Source organism: Centropristis striata, chromosome 5 (genome assembly GCF_030273125.1).
Source record: "Centropristis striata isolate RG_2023a ecotype Rhode Island chromosome 5, C.striata_1.0, whole genome shotgun sequence".
In the NCBI taxonomy this organism is placed as follows: Eukaryota; Metazoa; Chordata; class Actinopteri; order Perciformes; family Serranidae; genus Centropristis; species Centropristis striata.
Window position 1 is genome coordinate 15,076,152 of NC_081521.1, and position 16,013 is coordinate 15,092,164.

The window sequence follows — 16,013 nt, forward strand, 5'->3', positions numbered from 1 at the left end:
GAAGTTTGAAGTTCTTAATTTTGCACATTAATATGACAAAAAGAAAAAGATAAAGAAAATCAACAAAAGGAAGGTACAAGGGAGCAAGGCAAGAAACCCAACAGGGCTTATAAATATATTATACAGGCCTCTATTTGTATTAAAATTAACAAGTTAAATTAAAAACAAGTAACTACGAAATAGGAAAAAAAATAATTACCATAAGAATAAAGCAAAAGTATAATAATATTAAGAAGTAAAATAAAACAAAAGTGTAGAAATGTGTGTGTGTGTGTGTGTGTGTGTGTGTGTGTGTGTGTGTGTGTGTGTACTACTTAGTGAGCTGAGCATCAGAGCCACTAAACTGCTCTTGTATGTGTTCAGAGAAGAAAACTATTGAACTATTAAATTGATCATTCCAGAGTATTGTACCTCTGTATTTTAAGGAGAATTGACCGCTAGTACGATAATGAGGAGGGTGAAATCTTGTCAATTGTCTAGTATTGTACTTTTAGTATTGTATTGTATAATTGTGAGTTGACATGGAAATATTAACTGAAAGCTTTGGGAATGGAATTTGGAATATACATATACCTAAAGATAAAAATGCATTTTTGGTATATATTGATCTGAAAAATTGTCATGATCTTGAGTTTTAGAAAAGGGGAGCAGAGGGATCTAGACGTTTTGAAAATGTGGCAGTTCTAACAAGTCTTTTCTGAACAAGATAAATACTATGGAGGTGGGAGGCATATGGACTGTACTGTACACATAAACATATATTCTCTTCTGTCTGCAGCTGCAGGTCGGAACGGCTACACCAACGCCATGGATGGAGAGGAGGAAGGAGGTGAGGAGGAGGAGGGAGGAGAGGGGGATGGAGGGGGAGAAGGAGAGGAGAGGGACACAGAGTGGGACGAGGAGTTGGACGGAGAGGACGAGAGAGGAGTCAGGATGACCAGAACCGACACGCTTCACTCCACCACCAGCTCCACCGGGACACAGAGGAGGAGAGGACAGCACGCCAAGAAACAGGTGAGACAGACAAGACACAGGTGAGACAGAGACAAGACACAGGTGAGACAGACAAGACACAGGTGAGACAGAGACATGATGATGTCCACCGGGCTTCTTCCTATTTATTCTTCCGTTTCTTCCATGTTTTTTTGGGGTCGACTACTCCTCCCAGGGTTTTGGTCTCTTTTCAAATTATTTGGCAAAAACACGCCAAAAAATCCCCCCAATGTTACCCTATGAAGAGGCTAGAGTGGCTACAGAAATAATTCATACATAGAAACGTAGGAAAATTGGTCTTCTCACTCACATTGGTCTGCTAAAGCTGTCAGAGTTATAGTTTGGGCGTAGGACGCACAGATGCGCCACCAACACGCACCCACAGCCTCATAGACTGCCATGTTAAAAAAGGAGGGAACATTATTGGAAGTGAGCAGAGGTACCAGTTTCTTCTGATTGCTCCAATATAACTATTTCTTCATTTTTCTTCACAAAACACATATGTAGATGTTCAGGAAGAACTCAGGATGCTCAAAGTGAAGTCGGTTCACTGATAGGAGCTACCATTCGGACAAAAATGCTTTCTGTTCAAGGAGAACTTTCAGCTGTTTTTCTCTCTCTCTCAGTGGCTTCAAATGTCACAGGAGCAGCTGCAGTTGATTGCTCTGCTCTGATTGGTTGCCGCCACCTGCCTACCTGGCTGAGAGTCATGGGCCAGAGTCACCACACTCAATATTTATTTACAAATATTCTAGTTATGTTTGATATCTTTAATGGTGATGATGTCAGTAGTGATGTCAGTGGTGATGTCATCCCTCCTCAGGTGCAGGGCAGTAACCAGGTGCAGCGAGCTCCCAGAGCATTGTACTGCCTCAAACTCAACAACCCAATCAGACGAGCAGCGCTCTCTATCGTCGAGTGGAAGTATCCTTTACTCTGACCAACTGGCCGCCAGCTGTCACTCTGCTGTCTTCTGATAGACCCTTTTACTGTTTGTACACAATGATGACGTAGGACGTATGCGCATGCATTCTGGCAACAGAAGTGTTGTTCTCCAGTCGTGTTGACTGACAAAGAAGCATTTATAAACATTTGAAAACTGTTCCCAGCATCAACATGTCTGGTTGTTGCGTATATGGTTGCACGAATCACTATTCCACCACTGGACTAAAGTTTTATAGGATCCCGACAGGATCCCGACCATTTCAGAGCAACCGGCGGTGTCTGTGGCTGCAGGAGGTTAAACATGTGGACTGTGTAACCGGTTCCTGGTCAGCTGCCAGACCACAGTCAGTCAACACGTGAGAAGCCATCTCCTGGGGCCGGAGTGTGGTCTCACCTATTCCGGGTTAACCCCCTTCACTTTCTGCAGAAGTGCGAACACAAAAACACAGGAGCTCTGGGTTGACTGTGAGACATCATGGCCTTTTATTTTCGCCACCTGTAGCTTACACTGTACATTCATTACTCAGCCCAACTCCTGCTCTGACTGACCTGCTCTTTTGCATCCGTGCGACACACACTCCCACTCGCTCACTCTCGCTCACTCACTCACACACACTCAATCAATCACTAATGTAAACAAGACTTCCTTTTAAATCAAAGAGTAGATAGATAACCTTACCTGATATAAAGTGGGCGCTGCAGACGCGATCATTTATGATTATGTTCTCATTCCATTCGTCATATTCAATGGCCTGCAGCCACAGATGCCGGTTGTGATCCTGTGAATCCTATAAAACTTTAGTCCGTCGGTGGATTAGTGATTTGTTCAACCAGACATGTTGATGGTTGGAACAGTTTGTAAATGCTTATAAAGGTTTCTTTGTCAGTTAGAACGACTGGAGAACAACAACACTTCTTTTGCCAGAATGCACGCAACATTTTGTGACGTCGGCTGAAAAAAGGGTCTGTTGGATGTTTAATGAGTCACTTGTTGTTTTTCCTGATTGGTCGCTCAGACCGTTTGATATCTTCATCCTGTTAGCAATTTTCGCTAACTGCGTCGCTCTGGGAGTCTCTAAACCGTTTCCTGAAGACGACTCCAACTCCACCAACCACGACCTGGTGAGACCCACACACACACACTCATACAGACACACTGAGACAAACATACAGAGACACACACAAACACACACACACACACACACACACATACAGACACACTAACACACACACACACACACACACACATACAGAGAGACACACACAGACACATTCACACAGAGACACACACACACACACACATTCACACAGAGAGAGAGACACAGACACACACACACACACACACACTCTCTCTCTCTCTCTCTCTCTCTCTCTCTCTCTGTGTCTTTCTACCTTCAGTTACACTCGGACTGTTCATCAACTCGTTTTATATCGAAGTGACACACCGCCTCGCTCTGTATGTGTCAGTGTGTGTGTGTGTGTGTGTGTGAGTGTGTGTTGCTGTTGTTCTCTGTGTCTTCTTGTTGTCACATGATCTGTGGCTGCAGAGCTGAACTCAGATCTTTAACTGAACATTTATAGGTCCTTATAATGCAGAACGTCCCTGCAGACCTCAGGCAAAAAGACAAGGTCAGGAAAGTAACAAAAAGTGTATCAGGCAAACGGAAATAACTAAGTCAATGGAAGTGTAGAAATAAATTAATACATACCTAATTAATAATAAATGTCAAAATATAGAATTTATTTTTAGCATTTATATATTTATTTATTTATTCATTTATTTATTTCTAGTTATGTCATTTTTCTGTCCTTCACATGAATGTGGCTGCAGACTGATGTCCACCTCATTCAGAGCTCTGTTTGAGTCAGACCATGTCCAGGTCCTGGTCCAGGTTCAGGTTCAGGTTCAGATCCAGGTCCAGGCTCAGGTTCAGATTCGGGTCCAGGTCCAGGTCCAGGTCCAGGTCTAGGTCCAGGTCGGTTGTTGTTGGTTGTTGTGGGCTGTTGGCTGCTGTTGGCTGGTGTTGTTGGTTGTTGTTGTTGGCTGTTGTTGGCTGTCGGTTGTTGTTGGTCTCTGCCGAGATTGTTGGTTGTTGTTGGCTGTTGTTGGTTGTTGTTGGCTGTCGTTGTCTGTTGTTGGTTGTTGTTGGCTGTTGTTGGCTGTCGTTGTCTGTTGTTGGTTGTTGTTGGTTGTTGTTGGCTGTTGGTTTATTGGCTGTTGGTTGTTGGATTTTGGTTGTTGACTGTTGTTGGTTGTTGGCAGTTGTTGGTTGTTGTTGTTGTTGTTGTTGGCTGTCGGTTGTTGTTGGTTGCTGCTGTTGATTGTTGTTGGCTTTTGTTGGTTGTTGTTGGCTGTTGGTTGTTGTTGGCTGTTGTTGGTTGTTGTTGGCTGCTGTTGTTGGTTGATGTTTTTGGCTGTTGTTGGCTGTTGGTTGATGTTGGTTAATGTTGTTGATTGTTGCTTGTTGTTGGCTGTTGTTGGTTGTTGTTGTTGGTTGGTGGTTATTGTTGGCTGTTGTTTGTTTGTTGTTGTTGGCTGTTGGTTTGTTTGCTGGTGGTTGATTGCTGTTGGTTGTTGGCTGTTGTTGGTTGTTGTTGTTGGTTGCTGTTGTCGATTGTTGATGGCTGTTTTTGGCTGTTGGTTGTTGTTGGTGATTGTTGGTTATTATTGTTTGTTGGCTGTTGTTGGTTGTTGTTGGCTTTTGGTTGTTGGCTGTCAGTTGTTTGCTGTTGGTTGTGGTTGATTGCTGGTTATTGTTAGTTGTTGGCTGTTGGTTGGTGTTGGCTTATGGTTGAGGGTTGATGTTGGTTTTTGACTGTTGTTGGTTGTTTTTGGCTGTTGGTTCTTGTTGTTGATTGTTGGTTGTTGTTGGCTGATGGCTGTTTTTAGTTGTGATTGTAGGTTATTGTTGTCTATTGGTTGTTGGCTGTTGTTGGTTGTTGTTAGCTGTTGTTGGCTGTCGGTTGTTGTTGGTTGCTGTTGTTAATTGTTGTTGACTGTTTTTGGTTGTTGTTGGCTATTGGTTGTTGTTGGCTGTTGTTGGTTGTTGTTGGCTGTTGGTTTTTGTTTTCTGTTTTTGGTTGTTGTTCGCTGTTGGTTGTTGTTGGCTGTTGTTGGCTGTTTGTAGTTGTTGTCGGTTGTTGTTGGCTGTTGCTTGTTGGTGTTGATTGTTGTTGGCTGTTGTTGGCTTTCGGTTGTTGTTGGTTGCTGTTGTTGATTGATGGTTGTTGTTGGCTGTTGTTGGTTGTTGGCTGTTTTTAGTTGTTGTTGGTTGTAGGTTGTTGGTTGTTGTTGGCTGTCGGCTGTTGTTGGTTGTCGGCTGTTGGTTGTTGTTGATTGTTGGTTGTTGGGTGTTGTTGGTTGTCAGTTGTTGGCTGTTGGTTGTTGGTGATTGTTGGTTGTTGGCTGTTGTTGGTTGTTGTTGGGTGTTGGTTGTTGGCTGTGGTTGGTTGTTGTTTGTTGTTGGTTGAGGGTTGTTGGTTGTTGTTGATTGTTGTTGATTGTTGGTTATTGTTGGCTGTTGTTTGAGGGTTGTTGGCTGTTTGTTGTTGTTGTTGGCTGTTGGTTGAGGGTTGTTGTTTGTTGTTGATTGTTGACTGTTGGTTGTTGATTGTCGTTATCATTGGTTGAGGGTTGTTGGTCGTTTGTTAGTTTGTTTTAGTTGGTAAAGGTAAATCTGTCTGTTTGCCCCTAAACTTAGAGAAGTGCTGATGGAGCACAAATTCAACCAAACCAAAGCTTGTTGTTCTGTTTCTGTAGAACGGTGTGTTGCTGTGTTTCACATGCAGCAGGACTGGATTTAATGTATGCATGATAATTTAAAGTGTGAAGTGGTGATATTATAGCAGGTTGTTTCCTGATGTTCCTAACAGAACGTGTTCTCTGTCTGTTCCAGGAACAAGTGGAGTATGTGTTCCTCATCATCTTCACAGTGGAGACATTCCTGAAGATCCTGGCATACGGCCTGGTGATGCACCCCAGCTCCTACATCCGCAACGGTTGGAACCTACTGGACTTCGTCATCGTCATCGTCGGGTGAGAACTCGTCACATTCTAACTCGCCACATTCTAATCCGCCACATTCTAATCTCCAGGTTTTAGCCTCCAGGTTCTAACTTCCAGGTTCTAACTCACCACATTTTAACCTCCAGGTTCTATCTCACCTCGTTTTAACCTCCAGGTTCTAACCTAGAGATTCTAACTCACCACGTTTTAACCTCCAGGTTCTAACTTCTACATTCTAACTTCCACGTTTTAACCTCCAGGTTCTAAACTCCATGTTCTATCTCACCACGTTTTAACCTCCAGGTTCTAACCTCCAGGTTCTAAGTCACCACATTTTAACCTCCAGCTTCTAACTTCTACATTCTAACTTCCACGTTTTAACCTCCAGGTTCTAACTCTCCACATTCTAACCTTGAGGTTCTAACCTCCAGGTTCTAACCTTCACATTCTAACCTCCTGGTTCTAACTAAAAGTTCCTGCTGTCTTTAGATGTCAGCAGAGAGACAGACACTGTGGACAGTGTGTAGTAGTTGTGGTGTTTGGTGTGTAGCTGTGTGTGTAGCTGTGTCTGTAGCAGTGTGTGTGTGTGTGTGTGTGTGTGTGTGTAGCTGTGTAGCTGTGTCTCAGTTTCTCTGGTTTTCTCCTTGTGTCAGTGTTTGTGACTGAGATCTGGACTCTAAATAAACCTCTGCTGGTCCGAGGACCTGGTGCTGGTCTGTTGGAGCAGCTGATATTGAGACGTTGAACAGTTTATTTATTTAGCTATTTGTTTATCAGAATCAGGCTACGTCTACATGATGACGGTCTGAACAGAAGACGCAAAAGTAGCGTCGCGTCTTCACTTTTTATTCCTCGTTTAGACGAGCGTTTACGGGAGGAAATCTGCGTGCATAGTGTGATGCAAAAGTGTGTGGAATTGTATTGTATGCATGCCAGGCAGCATCACTTAAAGCAATAAGAGCATCTTTGGACAGTTTTCACGCTACGCATTTTCATCAGCTACTCCTTCCACAAAGTTAGTCCACCATCCACTAGATCTCCCAGGTCTCATCTAAAGCCGTCTGGCTCGCCTCCGACCAATTGGTGCATCCAAAATATGATAGAGGTAAATACAGATCCTTTGATCCTCCTCAGAACCTCTGTTCAGTAATACTATCTGTACATATCCTGTACATTTGGTGGAAAGACTCCTGTAAGTTTATTAGAGCTGCCAGAGCAGCTTGAAGGTCCGACGCATGGAAATAATCCCACATGTTTGTTTATTTCCCTGTACTGGTGCATGTATGTGACGTAAACATGTACATGACGTGAGCAGATCTAAGCAGAGTTTTGCGTCTTGGCCGTGTAGACGGACACGCTACGGCGGAGGAGATTAAACTTTTCCACTTTGGAAGGTGCTTTCCGATTTTTGCGTTTTTAAGCCCCAAAAACGCCGTCACCGTCTAAACGAAAGGCACTTCCGATAAAATATTTTGACGTTTTTACCCGCAAGCGTCCTCGTGTAAACGGGGCCTCAGACTCAGACAGACTCTGTTGCTGCTGTATCAGAATAAAAGACAAAAAGAGTAACTTTACACTGTTGTTATTTTGTTCTTTTTATGTCCGAAATAATGGAAGTTCATTCATTCATAAAGCTTGTAATCATACTGAATAAACTTCCTGCAGGTGTTTCAAATTAAAGCGCACCAGAAGAGGCTTTTAATGTGAAACATCTGCAGGAAGTGAAACACTGAATATAAACTGAGTCACCTGCAGATCGTCTCTCGTGTCCTTGCTGCGGGACGGAGACGTGACTCTGCGACCTCAGGGCGCTGGTGATGAACCCGTTGTCATGGTAACGTTGGCCCAAGGCGCCGTGCTCCAGTTTAGAGAGGCTGCTAACTCTAACGCTAATGGTCAGCAGAGAGTTCAGCTCAGTCCACAGGATGTTTACTGATCAACAACACAACAAACAAACAACCAAAGCAGTCTAACAGCATCTAAAGGCTACTCTTAGAACAAATCAGCAAATGATCTTCTGCTGCAGGACACACGTCCTCCCGGTCCAGATAAACATTTAACGAACTCAAACTTCTGTTGTTGTTGTTGTTTGTGCAGGTTGTTCAGCGTCGTCCTAGAGACAATGACTCATAAATCTGGCGAGGTGGCGACCACGCATCACGTGCCAGGAAAACCTGGAGGACTGGATGTCAAAGCTCTGAGAGCCTTCAGGGTCCTGAGGCCCCTCAGACTGGTGTCAGGAGTCCCCAGTGAGTGCCCTGGACTGGAGGGAGTGTGTGTGTGTGTGTGTGAGAGTGTGTGTGTGTTAGGGGTGTGCAGTATCATATCATTCACGATTATGATGGTATAATTTTTTAATGAGAAATAAAATGCATATCATAATATTGGCAACATTCCTACTTCTTGACGTAGTGGCGTAATGTTCCTATTAATTAGCTAGACTGTAGCGGCCCATCAGAGTCTCATGTGCTGCACTAACGTCACATTTCAAGCTACTGAAGTATATTTACACTATTCATGATGATATAAAGTAATTTTGCGTTGTGTCTCTGCTCAGCAGAGTGTCTGTCACCCATCAGTCAGTCAAACCCCGACCCACCTCTCCGTCCTTCTCTGAGACATGAGGAGCATTCACACACTGAATATACCGAGCTGTGCGCGGGCCGAACATTAGCTAACATTTAAAGTTGTGTTACTTTAAATGTTAAAGCTACTTCCTGTCGCTAAACAAATACAACAACAAACATACAACAAAAATAAGAGCATAGTGTGCTGACTGTCAAAATAAGATGCCTTAAATAAAACATACAAGAACCTTTATTCTCCTTTACAATATTTCATTAAAATATACAATCTAAGATCAGTTTATATGATGGAATAGTAAAAAAAATGCACCTGGACCCCTAGATGGTTATTTTTTTATTATTTGCTAATACTCAAGAGTATTTTTTTTGTATTTGGCAACTGTTGAGATTTGCAATTAAGATTTAATTAGTTTTATTAGTCCCACAATGGGGAAATTCAGTCTCTGCATTTAACCCGTCCTATTTTACACACAAGTGAACACACCATGCAATGAGCAGTGGGCAACATACTGCTGCTGGAGTTTCAGCGCCTCCGCAAAAAAAAAGTGATTTGTAATATTGATGGGTAAATTGAAGACTTTAACTTGCACACAGTGAAAACACAACATCCAGAGTTTACCAAGTATTTTCTGCTGGCACACTTCAGATTACTGTAATAACTGAACGGTTTACGCTACCGGAAACATTCCAATGTTTTCTGAAAGCTGAGAAGTTGCTCTTTACAGCCAATATGGTGTCATTACGGTAATTTAACCCATGTCTCTTGTGGAAACCCACAAAGCAGGAATACACACACTCAGCTGTGGAGAAATAGAAACACTGGATGTATGAAAAAAGTTGAGAAAGAAGTAAAACGGAAGGCAATTTCACTATAATTTAGTTAGTTTTAGTTTGTTTTGTAACCACACAAGACAGTTTCAGTTAGACTCTTTTCAGTTAAATTCTTGTTTTTATTTTTATTTCAGTTAACGAAAATGTTTTTTCGATTCTAGTTTTGGTTGACTATAATAACCTTGGTGTGTGTGTGTGTGTGTGTGTGTGTGTCTGTGTGTGTGTGTGTGTCTGTGTGTGTGTGTGTGTGTAGGTCTTCAGATCGTGTTGAACTCCATCATGAAGGCCATGGTTCCTCTGCTCCATATCGCTCTGCTCGTCCTCTTCGTCATCATCATCTATGCCATCATTGGCCTAGAGCTCTTCATAGGACGCATGCACCGGACCTGCTACTACAAGGAATCAGGTACCCACACACACACACACACACACACCGGACTTGCTACAACAAGGAGACAGGTACACACACACACACAGACACAGTGCGGACGCTAGCCAGCTGAAGCATAGTGAGTGTGTTACTAGAACTTAAGTTTCCCGACGGCTGCACAACTCCAGAAAGTTTGGTTGAATAAAAGGAATTGGTGCCAAAGCCGGTGTGGGAACATTTCACTGTTCAGCTCAGCAGCTGCACGACAACTGCGGCCGCTGTGCAGTCAGCAACGGCGGCCGCAGTTGTTGTGCCATTTATTGTAAACAAACCGGTATGCTAACTGTGCACAGCATCCACCGCTAAGTGAACACATGCTGCTGCAGCACACTTACTGCTACAGAGCTAACTGTTAGTCTGTTAGCACTGTGCTACTGCGCCGCACTGAGTGCCCTGTCTCTTTAAGGAGCCGCGCCTCTCTTATAGTGGACACATAATAACGCTGACTTTTTGTGCTTTTTTAGTAATACTGCAAATGTTTGACAGGCAGTAAGTAATACTATCATATAATATAATATTTATCTCAGTGCAAATTCTGCTAACAGAGCCCAAGAGTCTATATTATTTGTTTTATTTGTAGTTTATTTATTAAAGGTTTTTTTTATTCAGGATGTTTCAATATTTATTTTCCACAGTTGATTGGAGAGGGGAAAACTTATAAAGAGGTGCAAACAATTATAGGCTGTTCAGCTAAAATGATCTCCAATGCTTTATAATGGAGAGCAAAACCAGAGACACGTGGCAGAAAACGGAAGACAGCCATCAAAATGGATGGAAGAATAACCAGAATGGCAAAGGCTCAGCCAATGATCAGCTCCAGGATGATCAAAGACAGTCTGGAGTTACCTGTAAGTGCTGTGACAGTTAGAAGACGTCTGTGTGAAGCTAATCTATTTACAAGAATCCCCCGCAAAGTCCTTCTGTTAAAAAAAGGCATGTGCAAAAGAGGTTATAATTTGCCAAAGAACACATCAACTGGCCTAAAGAGAAATGGAGGAACATTTTGTGGACTGATGAGAGTAAAATTGTTCTTTTTGGGTCCAAGGGCCGCAGACAGTTTGTGAGACGAGCCTCAAACTCTGAATTCAAGCCATAGTACACAGTGAAGACAGTGAAGCATGGTGGTGCAAGCATCATGATATGGGCATGTTTCTCCTACTATGGTGTTGGGCCTATTTATCACATACCAGGGATCATGGATCAGTTTGCATATGTCATAATACTTGAAGAGGTCATGTTGCCTTATGCTGAAGAGGACATTCCCTTAAAATGGGTGTTTCAAAAAGACAATGACCCCAAACACACTAGTAAACGAGCAAAATCTTGGTTCCAAACCAACAACATTGATGTTATGGAGTGGCCAGCCCAATCCCCGGACCTTAATCCAATTGAGAACTTGTGGGGTGACATCAAAAATGTTGTTTTTCTGAAGCAAAACCAAGAAATGTAAATTAATTGTGGAATAACAGCTGAAAGGTGCCACAAGTTGGTTGACTCCATGCCACACAGATGTGAAGCAGTTATTAAAAACTGTGTTCATACAACTAAATATCAGTTTAGTGATCCACAGGATTACTAAATCCTAGAAACAAAGAAGTTTGTACAAAATAGTTTTGAGTTTGTAAAGTCAACGGCAGACACTGCTATTTTTTTGAACACACCCCTTTCCACTAATTGCCCAATTGCACAGCCTAGCATATCACAAATGCTGGGTCTTGTTGGTTTTCTGAGAATCTACTGCACCTACTGGTACCTTGGATGCCATGTACCAATAAAAAATATACCTAAAACTGGTAATCTGATTAGTCACATTGGACTGCTATTATTTTGAACACTACCTGTGTGTGTACTTCTAACATGTTACAATAATAACAATAATATAATAATAAGACAACCTTGTTTGAATTGTGAAATGGGTTTGGCTAAAAGAAGATTTTGGTTTCATCTGTACTACTAGGTACTCATACTATATATAGACTGGGTTACAATCGCATGACTAAAAAGAGACTAAAATACAATTTTTGTTGACTAAAACTAGAAAAAATAACCACGGATAATTCGGACTAAAATTAGACTAAAATACTCAGATTTTTAGTCGACTGAAACTTGACTAGACTAAAGAGTATGAACACAACTAAAATGAATAAAAACTAAAATGACAGCTTGACACAAGACTAGTCTAAGACTAAAATTAAAAGAGGCCACTAAAAACAACACTACTCTACAGTCAGTGTCTCACTGGGTTTTATGCTCCAACTACAGACAGTATAGTTCCTGTCCCTAAGTAACGTTGTCTTCTGTCCCAGATAACTACGTGGAGGATGACCCGGTGCCATGTGCGTTCGCCGGTCACGGCCGTCAGTGCTCCATTAACGGGTCAGAGTGCCGCGGCCGCTGGGACGGACCCAACGGAGGAATCACCAACTTCGACAACTTCTTCTTCGCCATGTTGACCGTTTTCCAGTGCATCACCATGGAAGGCTGGACGGACGTCCTCTACTGGGTACTGTCGCTGGGACGTTCTCTCAGGGAGAGACATGTCCAGTGTCCTCTCTAAGGGACAAACAGTGTCCTCACTAAGGGACAGACAGTGTCCTCCCTGAAGGACAGGCAGTGTCCTCACTCAGGGACAGACAGTGTCCTGTCTAAGGGACAGACAGTGTCCTCTCTAAGGGACAGACCGTGTCCTCACTAAGGGAAGACAGTGACCTCTCAGGGACAGACAGTGTCCTCCCTGGGGACAGATTGTGACGTCCTCTCTCTCTGTCCTCAGATGAACGATGCCATTGGTTTCGAGCTGCCGTGGGTTTACTTCGTCAGTCTGGTGATTTTCGGGTCGTTCTTCGTGCTGAACCTGGTCCTGGGAGTCCTCAGCGGGTCCGTCCTCTTGTCCTCTGTAGATGTCTCTGTAGACGTCTCTGTAGATGTCCCTGTCGATGTCTCTGTAGATGTCCCTGTAGATGTCTTTGTAGATGTCTCTTTAGACGTCTCTGTTGATGTCTCTGTAGATGTCCCTGTAGATGTCTTTGTAGATGTCTCTGTAGACGTCTCTGTAGATGTCTCTGTAGATGTCTCTGTAGATGTCCCTGTAGATGTCTTTGTAGATGTCTCTGTTGATGTCTCTGTAGATGTTTCTGTAGATGTCCCTGTAGATGTCGCTGTAGATGTTTCTGTAGATGTCCCTGTAGATGTCTCTGTAGACGTCTCTGTTGATGTCTCTGTAGATGTTTCTGTAGATGTCCCTGTAGATGTCTCTGTAGACGTCTCTGTTGATGTCTCTGTAGATGTTTCTGTAGATGTCCCTGTAGATGTCTCTGTAGATGTCTCTGTAGATATCTCTGTAGACGTCTCTGTAGATGTCTCTATTGATGTCTCTATTGATGTCTCTGTAGATGTCTCTGCAGAACGGATGGTGGTGTCTGAACGTGTCCTTGATTGTTGCAGAGAGTTCAGTAAGGAGAGGGAGAAGGCCAAGGCTCGGGGAGACTTCCAGAAGCTGAGGGAGAAGCAGCAGATGGAGGAGGACCTGTGTGGCTACATGGATTGGATCACTCAGGCCGAGGACATGGACGAGCTGGATGAGGACGGGAACCCACGTAAGACAGACAGAGAGTGTCTCTGTGTTTATCTGTGACAGTAATGACGTCAGTTAATCCATTAAACTAACAAGACACAGACAGTTTGTTTAGTTTCTGTCTCTCTGATTGGATGAAAAGTGTCTCTGTGTCCCTCAGGTCCGTCTCTGGGAGACCTGTCCGACAAGAAGAGAGGCAAATTTGGATGGTTCAGTCACTCCAACGACACGCACGGTGAGACAGCATATATGATATATACACATTATATATATATATATATATGACACACACACACACACACATGCACACACACACACACACACACACACACACACACACACACACACACACACACATTTTGAGGTTAAAGGGCATAGGTTGCTGTATAAGGGCGTTTTCACACCTGAAAGTCCGTACCAAGGTCAGTGTTCTGTTACATTGTATACATTTGGTCTTGTTAGTTTTGGTTTCACACTGCAAAAGGAATAAGGGACTTTACAAGACAATTCTACTGGACATGTCATCTCCCTGTGTACTTCCGCGGCTCATTTTGTTTTGGTTACGCTGCGTTGTTAGGCCGGCCGGCATCTGACGTCAGTGTTACTTCCTTAACGTGTTTACACAAAATGAATCCAGCGAGCCACCTTTTACTCCGTTTGAGTCCTTTTCCTATGCGTTATTTCAGTCTTGTGGCAGTGAAGGTTTCTGCTGCTGTCCTCAGCTCCGTTGTGCACACAATTAAATGTTTGTCCTTGGTCTTGTGTTACCTTGCTGCTGATTAGTGATTGTGCTCACCTGCTGAGGCGCGCCGTGGAGCAACGCACACGCCGTCGAGCGCATGCAGCAGCACGGCCGCTGTCACACACACGCAGCTGCACCTCCAGGCAGATCGCCGCAACAAATACTTTTGCTGGTCTTTTGCTACCAGCAGCACCAGCTTAATAAGCAATATGTGAGAGTGCTTGGTATTCGCAAGATGAGCCTCCTCATCATGCCAAAACTGTATCGCCGTCGACAGGAGGGGAGGAGAAAACGGAAAAACCCGCTTTGTCTCAAAATGCGGTTGAAAATTGCTTGCCCTTCCCCTCTCTAGTCCAAAAATACACCTGCCGCTGCTCAGGTGACATCTACATATAACGTTACCACCCTCCACTGATATCATCATGGCATCATCATCATCATCATCATCATCATCATAATCATTTCAGCCATATGGTGGGTGAAACATAAATCAGTGTAATGGCTTCAACACCCTCTGTTAAAAAAAAGGCATGTGCAGAAGAGGTTACAATTTGCCAAAGAACACATCAGCTGGCCTAAAGAGAAATGGAGGAACATTTTGTGGACTGATGAGAGTAAAATTGTTCTTTTTGGGTTGTGAGACAACCCCCAAACTCTGAATTCAAGCCATAGCACACAGTGAAGACAGTGAAGCATGGTGGTGCAAGCATCATGATATGGGCATGTTTCTCCTACTATGGTGTTGGGCCTATTTATCACATACCAGGGATCATGGATCAGTTTGCATATGTCATAATACTTGAAGAGGTCATGTTGCCTTATGCTGAAGAGGACATGCCCTTGAAATGGGTGTTTCAACAAGACAATGACCCCAAACACACTAGTAAATGAGCAAATCTTGGTTCCAAACCAACAACATGGATGTTATGGAGTGGCCAGTCCAATCCCCAGACCTTAATCCAATTGAGAACTTGTGGGGTGACATCAAAAATGCTGTTTCTGAAGCAAAACCAAGAAATGTAAATTAATTGTGGAATGTTGTTACAGAATCTTGGATTGGAATAACAGCTGAAATGTGCCACAAGTTGGTTGAATCCATGCCACACAGATGTGAAGCAGTTATAAAAAAAACTGTGGTCATACAACTAAAAATTTGTTTAGTGATTCACAGGATTTTTAAATCCTAGAAACAAAGAAGTTTGTACAAAATATGGACTAAGTTTTGAGATTGTAAAGTCAACGGCAGACACTGCTATTTTTTTTTAACACACCCCTTTCAACTAATTGCCCAATTGCACAGCCTTAAGAGCGTGCATATCATGAATGCTGGGTCTTGTTGATTTTTTAAAATGTTTATATCAGCTCTGTGTGTGTGTGTGTGTGTGTGTGTCAGTCTAAATGTAGATAGTGTATCTGGGTCTCTGACCCGTTTTCTCTCTGAATCCATTTTACTGAAATCATCATCAGGAAACTGTCTGAAAAATCTCTGTCTGTCTCTCTGTCCTCCTGTCTGTGTCTCTGCCTGTCTGTCTGTCTGTCTGTCTGTCAGCGAGTCTTCCTGCCAGTGAGACAGCGTCTGAAAATACAGAAAACATCGATGAGGAACACACCAACTGCTGCCAGGCCTGCTGGTAAAACACACACACCGAATGTTTAATAATAAACTAAAATAATAATAATAATAATAATAATAGTCGGTGTCTCCAGAGGACAGAGCTTCAGGTTTAACTTCTTATTTCCTTTCAGCTCTAGGATGATGAAGATCAGCTGCTGGTGAGTTCACTGACCGTCAGACATCCAGAGACTGTCCTCCTGTCTGTCCTCCCGTCTGTCCTTCTGTCTCACTGTCTTCCTGTCTGTCCCCGTCTGTCCATCTGTCTGTCCTCTTGTCAGTCCCTGTCTGTCCT

General features: G+C 43.2%; 1 protein-coding gene across 1 annotated transcript in view; it reads left to right on the top strand.

Moving 5' to 3' along the window:
• The first annotated feature begins 933 nt into the window (after positions 1–933).
• The window catches only part of cacna1fb (calcium channel, voltage-dependent, L type, alpha 1F subunit), a 42,155-nt gene continuing 27,075 nt past the window's right edge, over positions 934–16,013 (top strand). The window contains 12 exon segments of the mRNA XM_059332521.1: positions 934–1,014; positions 1,817–1,917; positions 2,955–3,060; positions 5,835–5,974; positions 8,042–8,193; positions 9,614–9,766; positions 12,097–12,293; positions 12,564–12,667; positions 13,235–13,386; positions 13,525–13,599; positions 15,656–15,737; positions 15,853–15,879. Coding sequence (XP_059188504.1) covers positions 934–1,014; positions 1,817–1,917; positions 2,955–3,060; positions 5,835–5,974; positions 8,042–8,193; positions 9,614–9,766; positions 12,097–12,293; positions 12,564–12,667; positions 13,235–13,386; positions 13,525–13,599; positions 15,656–15,737; positions 15,853–15,879 — 1,370 coding nt within the window.